Source organism: Magallana gigas, chromosome 3, assembly GCF_963853765.1.
Source record: "Magallana gigas chromosome 3, xbMagGiga1.1, whole genome shotgun sequence".
NCBI classification, from domain to species: Eukaryota; Metazoa; Mollusca; class Bivalvia; order Ostreida; family Ostreidae; genus Magallana; species Magallana gigas.
The window spans coordinates 36,279,301-36,289,196 of NC_088855.1; the positions used below are offsets into that span (position 1 = coordinate 36,279,301).

Sequence of the window (9,896 nt, forward strand, 5' to 3'; positions counted from 1 at the left end):
CCGTTGCCTGATTGATAGGTCAATTTACAAGAACAAGGGAGGTTACTGCGACAGGACGAGTTCATTGTGTGGCAGGGCAGGAGGAAGTCTCTGCGTCACGTGTTCTTGTTCGAGGATCTGATCCTGTTCAGTAAGACAAGGAGAGGCCGCAGCGGGGGACCAGACAGCTATTTCTACAAATTCTCCTTAAAGGTACTCAACTTTTTTTTTCGGCAAAAAGTCATAAAATAAACTCCTTTTTTCTATAAAGACAATTCACATTAAGAAAATTCAGAGTTTGCAAATTCTTTTAGCAGATTGAATTAGCCATTTTTGTTGAAGCAAGAATGTTTATACAACTCTTGTTTGGTGCAAAGACAATTCTGATATATTTTTCAGATTTTTAGGTTTTCTCAAAATATAAAGCATTTGTTTTATTCACCTATAGAAGTTTATTTGTTAGTTAACTACTTTTGGAACAGGTCATAAATTATTTGCATAGAATTAAGCATGGTGCATATAGGAAGTACTGTAAATTCAGGAGTTAAAATTGAATGTCATATATTTTACAGATGGCTGAAGTAGGGCTGACAGAGAGTTATGGGGACACTGGATACAAGTTTGAGATCTGGTTCCGTAAGAGATCAAAGGGGGAAAGCTACATTTTACAAGCACAAAGCTCGGACATTCGTCATCATTGGGTGAAGGAAATCTCACGTGTCCTGTGGAACCAAGCCATCACAAACAGAGGTGGGTTATGAACTTGTTAGAACTTGTGATAATTTCTTGAGGAGATTTAATAGGAATTAATAAACTTTGTTAGAAAATGTAAAGATAAGGTCATTAAGCTTGGTAAATTTTTTCTTGCAGAAAAGCACATGTCTGAGATGGCCACAATGGGAATTGGAAACAAACCCTGCTTAGAAATCAAACCCAGTGCCAACCAGATAAATGACCGCTTTATCAATGTGGCATCTGGCAACTTCCAGTGTATGTATTTGAAAATAATTTTGTGCATTCTCTTCATTTGCTACTGCATAACTATCATGTTTAATGTAATATCATTATGAAAATAACTACTGTAATTTTATCACAATTCTTGCATCTACACCCTTTAACATATGTTGGACATTTATTAATGTGATGTACAATGATTATATAAATCTATAATAGAAAAAAAAAAAAAAAAAAAAAAAAAATATATATATATATATATATATATATATATATATATATATATATATATATATAACTATAGAAATATAAAATACTTTTTGGCATGACAATTGCCTTATCATGCATGTAAAAAAAATCTATACATGTATACATGTACATGTGTTTATATTCTGTATTGCCTCTACTTCATTGTATGTTTAAATAAATACATGTATACATATTTATTGACTACATACTCACATTTATTTACAGCTCGTACAAGGAATTCCATAGCTGTATCATCATTTGATCACATGTATCAGAACAACAAGCGCCCCCACTCCATCATCTCCATCAGTAGTACCTCCTCCTCCAGCAGCAGCCACTCGGGGGCCTTCCACCCCCACCACCTACCCCAGGACACCTCAAGAACCACCAACTATCTCTCCAATGGTAAAGCCAGGGCACCTGATATTCTTGTCTTTATATTCAATATCTTAAGTATGCTTTTGTACATTTTCATGAAGTTGTACAAAATATATGGTAGTTTCAGCATGGGCATGAACAAAATTAAGATTCTTTAAGATTATAGTAGTAATTCATATACAATGGGGAGGTTGGATGAATAGACTCCTGTCATGAAACCAATGTTTTTATACCTTTCAATTTTCTAGTTCAATGCCAATTCTTTTTTCTCTTTTTTTTAGAGAGTGGTATTGGAACAGACATTTCTTCGGGCGAGGACCATGGGATCAGATACGACCAATCAGAAAGAGGCATTGCATTTACACGGCAACCTGCAATCAACGAGTCCAATCTGTTTAGTGATACAATTAGCACAGATGTAAGTTAGCTGATAAAATCTAAATTAAATGCCGGAGTTTACTACAAGTACCATTATATATTTTCAAAATAGTGCTTTAATTACCTGTAATGAAGTTTTTTTAAAAGTTGTTGACTTTGGAATCTTTTAACTATTTTTCAATGATTTGTTCCGCAGGTTTGATTGATTACTAGTGGGCAGCTGTGATGAGAAAGTAAATAGACTTACAGTACAACAAAGACTACTGCCATTCGGAATCCTCAATTACCACGGGAGTAAAATAATCCTGGGCATCGCTTTTGCAAAAGAACTTACAACTTAGTAGTACATGTACAACCAAATGCTCTTTTTTTCATAAACTAACAAATGCTTCAACTTAGTACTGGTAAAATACATGTGTGTATAAATGTGAGTAAATTGTTATATAATTTTTTGCATTATAATAAATGTATTAAAAAGGTGTAAATATTTACTACTTTGTTGTAAGCTCAGTTGTAAGACATGCCCGCCTGTTCCATGAGGTTCTTCCTTTTGTCGGTTTTCAAGGGATATCAATTTCGAGATAAAAGGGTGAACCAAACTTGGAAACAAAAAGTTTGAATAACAATTGAGAATTGGACTCAAGAGAATACATTTGCTCCAAGGAGTATGGATTTTGAAACTGAAGGAAATGCTTTTGAGTGCTTAAACATTGACTCAAAGATTTATGAATGTTGTAAAATGAAATAGAATCCATTCTGTACCAAAGGATTGTTACTGCTGGATATGGTGCTAATTGTCTTTGTGTCTTCTTTACATGTTAAGGTTGTGTAGATCTGTTTTCAGCATTTTATTTTTTTTCTCTATTTGTGTAAACAAAGTTAACAACAGGATCAAAAGAATTTCACTCGTATTTTTCTACCTCATCCATATTTATTCTTTTTTTTTCATCATCATTACCGTGGGTTTCTATTGAAGAGACCAAATTTAGATTTTTTTGTTCCTTGAGGCAGTTGTACATTTGTTGTTATTTATTGTAACTGTGCATATTGTCATTCTATAATGCTGATTATCAGTCGATAATACTTCAAATGCCAAATAATCACTGTACATTTAATTGATGAGTATTAAATATGTCAAAATTTGAATTTGGTTTTTGTTTTATTCAATGAAGACAATTCTGCATGTTAAGATTGAAAGTTTTGTAATTGAATATGTTGGGCAAAATAATTATGAACTTTTTGTTCTTGTTTTGACTTCCTTGCAAGTCCTTTAGAATCATTTTAACAAGAGCTTGGACTTTGGGAAGTATGTGACAAACTCCGATTAAATGAAGGTGGGGTCTACTCATAGTTAACTATCCAGTCACTGGCTAATAGAGATTCCAAATGATCTGATAGTCTAACCATTAACATGAAATTCTTAATCCAGGAGAATTTTAAAAAGACAAAACTAAAGGTAAATAAATGGGGGTCTAACTTTCTTTCAATAAACACTTTTTAAAAATAACATGGTCATTTTTGGGAGTTGATTTTAATCAACTCTCCTATGCAGTTACTCAGACAAACCGAAAGTGAAACAGTGTTTGGACCTCAGCACATATCATTGCTGCTGACAAGACTTAGTTATTGAAAATAATTGATAAATTCGATGTAATGTATGCTAAAGCATTGTTTTTCAAGGAAACTTATTATACCCCCGCAAACGAAGTTTAGGGGGGTATATTGGTTTCACCCTGTCCGTCTGTCCGTCTGTCTGTCTGTCCGTCTGTCCGTCTGTCTGTCTGTCCGTCTGTCTGTAGACGCAACTTTGTCCCCCCTATAGAATTTTTTATTACTGCATGGAACAGTTTGAAAATTTGTACATATGTTGAACACCATCTGAAGATGTGCACCTGCAATTTTTTTTAAGATCAGACAAGATTTAATGATTTTATGACAGTTTTCATTTTCCTTATTCTATATATTGTACACTAATGTTGAAAAGTAAGGGAGGTAATCATTACAGATTTTATTGATTAATTAATAGAAAACACTCTAAAATATATTTATATAAATACATCCAGATGGAGTTTTTTGTCTTTATGTCTTAATTAATAAAAAAAAATTTATTTTTTATAAGTATTCTATCAACTGACAATGCAAAGTTTTTGTTTGTCAATGATAAATTCTTAGGAGCTAATGAGAACATCAAAGACAAGTGTGGCTGAATTCATTCGTCCCAAGGGAGCCATTATCTGAGCCATGGCTCAGATGGAGCATGTGTTTAGGGGAAATTGATAATCTGTAAAATGGGTGATGGTTTTGAGGCTATTTTAAAACTGTTTCATGTAAACCAAAAGGTCTATCATTATAAGGAAATAAATAATATAATTATTAATAAAGAAGTTAAACTATTTTTAGCGGTTGTTTAAATTTATTTGTCAAGTAATTTTATGAAGTGACCCTATTGGGCATTAATTTAAATGAAATTCAAAATTACTGATATGATTGTAGTGTTTTGGCAATTTTAAAATTGTTTGTAATATTAAATTTTCTTTTTTACATATTTTTACATAGTATGGTAATTATGGTAATGTTTTGGGAGTTTATTAAACTTAACAAGCTCACCAAAGAAAATCATAGTCCTATGGGATCAATTTTCTGATATGGAGTTCAATTGTGCCATAGGAGAAAGTGAGGAAAATTTGAAACAACTAATTGCATCTGTCAAGACTCTTATTAGAAAGATATTGAAAGTTTTATCAACAGAAGAGCATTGCTTGGCTACCGGTATTTCTATTCACTGCAAAGGGAGGGGTTATTGTCATTTTTTTGGTTTTTCTTTAAATCAATTAAATTAAAAAAAAAAATATCATCAAATACATACATTTGTAAATGTATTACTGTTATAGATATGTATTTACAGTGAAATTCTGACAATTTTGATTTTAATTTTTCTTTGTTAACTATTTTTTTTTTTTTTTTACAATTCTAGAATTTTTTTTTTGTATGTGTTCCAAACCTTAATTATTATTCAATTCAATTATTTGTCCCATTTGAAATTAGCCTAGCGGGGGTATTAGTCCCATTAGGACAGTTCTAGTTTATAAATACCTTGAAAAGAGTCAGATTTTAAATGGTACGAACAATTTAAATATTTTTTGTAGTCGTATGTATTCCTACGCCAGAGTTCAATATAGTCTCGTTCAACTCGACGCTGGGCTGTCTCCGTAAATCCTTGTCGGAGATTTACGGTGTCAGCCGAGCGTTTGGTTGAACGAGACTAGAGTTTAATATTGCTTGGATCCACACAATTTTCGAGAAATATTTCTATTACTGATACTTAGTTTGATTTAATTAATTTTATCTTTAAATATTATTGAACATGATTCATATGGGGGTTTCTCGACATTCTTGTCGAAAAAGTCCAAAAATTCATACTATAAAAGTGTGCGTATTTCAAATTAGAAACTACATGTACTTGTCATGCAAAATAAGATATCATTGATTTTAAAATAAATAAACATCGACAAAATCAACTCCCGTCAGTTCTTCAGTACTTTGATTTAAATATAAAACCTGACATGTACTGTATATGATATATATTAAGTTGTCTAAACTGAAACTCTTGAAAGAAAAGGGACCACAATATGAATTTGAGGTTAGAAAGTGTGAAATTATTAAGGAGGTTGGCACCTGAAATACAAATATGTCAATTATGCAATAACCATTTAAGGTATCCCACTCCTCAATTTTCTTGTATCAAGAATTTCTTAAGAAGTATATCATTGAAATCTGTAGATAAAACACACCTAAAAAAATACAAAGATAATGGGAGGTCAGTGTTCATCCCTCTAAGTTATGGCCAATTTATTTTTACCTTTTTTGCACCTAAAATGTGATTTCAGCCTGATTTGGATTTGTTGTCAGTATTGTTTTTAATTATGCACAATTGTCACACTTAATAGAAGGATTACGAGAAAAATTTGTGTGAAGCTGCATAAATTTTTGTGTGACCTTTTTGCACATAAAATAAACAATTTCTTTAATAGTTACAATTTAATTTGAAATAAAAACATTTTGAATATCAAGAATTTTATAAGATTAATCCAGTTTGCCTCGATATGTATTCAGTATCATTTTGACATAATAAAACATGGAGGGTCAGTGATGTCAAATTTTAGATATTTGGCTTCAAAGGTAAAATTCTCTCAAAATTTGGCTTCCAAAAATTCAGACATTTTCTATAGATTTGCATTTTTTTTTTATGCTAAACGTCCATCACTCTCTCAAAATTTAGTTTTGTACAAGTCACAAAGAACATATAGAACATGTCACAAACCTGTCAAATGTTAAAGATGTAAATAATGAATAAAGTATAATAAAAAGAAAAGTATATTCAAAATTCATCAAATCGCTTGTTTCGAGAAAATAATTCCCCTAAAAACTTGTTTGTTTCTTGAATTCAAATGGATTTTCTTTATGAATGTTGTGTAATTATGAAATGATGATCTATCTGTGAGGTTTAAATTAATAAAATCATATTCCTTTAAAATATAGTGAACATCTGCGAAATGAAATCAAAACATGAGGAGTGAGATACCTTAAACAATAAAATGCTTTCTTTGGTGATTCATTCGGGATATGAAGGTGGCGACATTGCAGAAAAAATACATAATCCGCGTTAGCAGGTTACGTAAATTTTTTTCTGCAAAGATCGCTACCTTCATAACCCGCATTTTATTGTTAATATGTACATCTTTCTTTTCAACTAATTAACTATTAATTATAAAAAGTAAGTAAAATTCACTAAATAACTGTTAATGTACTAAGTATGCTAGCTAAAAGAAACAGCTAAATCGTCTCCTGGGAGACTTTGAGTCTGATTATTTCGTGCAGTCCGTGATTTTTCTTAGGTCGCTGTGGGTTTCGACCAATCGATAAACAGGCTGTGTCGATTTCAGTCCTGTCAGTTTCAGCCGCTGTAGATTTCGACCAACCGATAAACGATAGATTTCAGTCTGGCTGTTTTTTTAGAGCTATGAATTGACTATGGATTTCTGTGAGAAGTATAAGGAATCAACAATAGGAAACAGGGGTAATGTATCATCAGAAAATAATCTTATGTTATTCTATATGCTATCAGCAGTATCATTAATATATATCCAAAACAAAAAAGGGTCAAGCACTGATACTGAGTGACCCTTGTGGTATCCCAGATTCATTTTCAATCTTAAAACCACTTTACAATGGTATAAAGAGACTATGTAATACAATTCAATTCAATTCAATTTATTCTCTCAAACCATTATCATACAATGGTACATGAGGTATAATAACATATTGCATTAAATTGTGATGTCAAGGGTCTAATAAATTATATATAAATTATAATACAACATAGTATTACATGTGTTAGTAAGCATAAGTAAGTAAGAGAAAAAAATAGTAATAATACAAAAAGTGGTAGAAAAAAATAGATCATCATATGAAAATTTAATACAATGTTTCATTGGTGTTCAATACGCGGAGAGTAATAATAATAATAAATGCTAATATAGTTTAGGCTGGACAGCAGACTTGCATAAACATTTAAGATTTTCTAATTAAATAACAATTATACCAGCATGTGTAGTTTTATAAGTAGATGAAAAACCTTCTAAATTCACTCTTTGTTAATTGTCTATCGGTAAAATAAGCTTCAATCCACCCAAGGAAATTTGCACTAACTTAAGGTCAATAATTGAACAGACTATAATTCACCTGTAATTAATTTCCTTTGTTCTTTGACACCCTTACCTGTGCACTATTCTCACTTAGCTAAAATCACCCATAAAATATTTAGAATTTTAGTTAAGTGGGAAGACACCATAGGGAATCATACTTGGTAGATGTAAATATTTAGATATAAAATGGGGACTTAATACATGTATGTTCATTTATTATATTTATGACCCATGTGAATTGCATTATTTTTAAGAATATGGGCCCTAAACAGAAATAACTTTCCTGAAATTATTACTAAAGTGTAATTTTTTCTGCAATGATCGCTTTATGGATTTTTGAGATGGTTGACAGTTTGTTATTGTCATTTTTCCTTTACATCTTTCTTTTAATATAAATTGATAAATTGACTGCAAGTTAGATTTAACTAGATCGGTATGTAAGCTAAAATAAACAGCCATATCGTCTCCTTTACGAATTTGAGTCTAAAATCACCATGATTATTTCGTGCATTCAGTGATTTTTCTTAGATCGCTGTAGGTTCCGACCAATCAATAAACGGGACATGTATATTTCAGTCCTGCACGGAGCGTGTAGATTTCAGTCCTGTAGTTTCTATAGAGCTATGAATTAACTATACGTTTCCGTAAGAAATAGATGGAATCATACTCAGTAGATGTAAATACACCCAAATAAATCACCAAATAAAGCATTTTATTATTTTTAAAGTATACTTGTATTTAGAACATCGTCGTCGCGAATATTTCTCGCCGCGAACCATTCGTTGTCATATGGTTGTTATAACACATGCGCGGATCTAGAGGGGGGGTCGGGGGGGGGTCCCGACCCCCCCTGGAAAATGAAAATTTATTAAATTTACATAGTAAAATTATCGCGAAAATATGCCTCGGACCCCCCCCCCCCCTGGCAAACACAATTATCCTTCGGACCCCCCCTGGAAAAATTTTCTGGATCCGCGCATGTAACAAGACTGGTCTGGAGAACGCTTGGTCGCGAACATAAGTTGTCGCGAACCAGCTTATCGGAGGTAAATCGCGAAATAAAATCGTCGCGAATAAAAGTTGGTTTACAGTAGTTTATGTGCATTTAGAATCCGAGATGCAATAAATTTCACATCTTGGTGACTGACCTTGAACCGAAAACCAGTACACGCTCCTTCCGTCTTGGTACATGCATCCATTTGGATCAGAAAACATGCAGTTGACTGTCACCCCATATTAGAGGCTTGTTCAGAATTTTTACAATGAAAGGAAAGTGGGTCTGACGCGATTTGTATACTTTATCTGCAAAGCTTGCTTTCTTTATATCCTATTAAAAACCAAGGAAAACATTTTATTGTATTCATCATATATGAAACATTAAGATTTTTAAACAATCTATTGTTAAATTTATAAATCTTTGATTGTAACACATGCATACAATGTCAATTGAGTTGCATGTAGTATATATTTGCACGAGCCTACACGAATTACGACGTTTGTGATTTTGTTAATTAGTTTACCAATTCATATACTCTTAAAAACCTCCCTTTATCTCCCCTTTGCAGAAGCCGCGCGGTGCATGGGCGGCATACTCTAAAATCTGGCCCCAACTTTAAATCTCCTTCTAACTTCTCTATGCACTAACTATATATTCCTTGTGTAAATGTGATACTGAGAGAGAGAGAGAGAGAGAGAGAGAGAGAGAGAGAGAGAGAGAGAGAGAGAGAGAGAGAGAGAGAGAATCCAGTTTTATGGTATGGCCTTCTCTGATCTAAATGGCCTGATCCAAACGTTGGCTGCCTAAAATTTGACCCCACCCCCTTGTCTTAAAAATTGATATGACCTCAAATTTGGCCTATGCAAATTGTCAACAGTTTTATATATTTTTTTTTTCTTTATTTTTCTTTAATTTTATAAATCTATTGTTCATCGATTTATTCGAGAAACCAAATACACTGTTCCAAGACAATTGCCACATGAAGGAATGGTTTTAAAAATGCGAAAAAATCGACACACGTATAGCGGCGGAACTCGTCTGTCACTAACAGCATTGGGGTCAGATTCATTATATACATCCATTTTACCAATTTATTTTATCTTTAAATTTATATCTGCGTCATCTAACAACTTAACTCAACATAAGTCATTAACTATCAAGTCTTTATTGGAATAAGAATAACATGTGAGATTGCATGTGCATCAAAATGTGCTTTATAGGTTTAAACTCGGCAAAAGGCATATTTTTAGGTAACA

At 32.4% G+C, this 9,896-nt stretch overlaps 1 protein-coding gene across 8 annotated transcripts in view; it reads left to right on the forward strand.

Moving 5' to 3' along the window:
- Nucleotides 1-3,082, forward strand: part of LOC105344215 (pleckstrin homology domain-containing family G member 4B) — a 43,883-nt gene extending 40,801 nt beyond the window's left edge. For all 8 annotated transcript variants that reach the window (XM_066079491.1, XM_034480010.2, XM_034480011.2 and 5 more), the window contains 6 exons: nucleotides 19-192; nucleotides 552-729; nucleotides 850-969; nucleotides 1,408-1,587; nucleotides 1,842-1,978; nucleotides 2,135-3,082. In XM_066079491.1, coding sequence (XP_065935563.1) covers nucleotides 19-192; nucleotides 552-729; nucleotides 850-969; nucleotides 1,408-1,587; nucleotides 1,842-1,978; nucleotides 2,135-2,140 — 795 coding nt within the window. In that variant the 3' untranslated portion in view covers nucleotides 2,141-3,082. The remainder of the gene's footprint in view (nucleotides 1-18; nucleotides 193-551; nucleotides 730-849; nucleotides 970-1,407; nucleotides 1,588-1,841; nucleotides 1,979-2,134) is intronic.
- The last annotated feature ends 6,814 nt before the right edge of the window (nucleotides 3,083-9,896 follow it).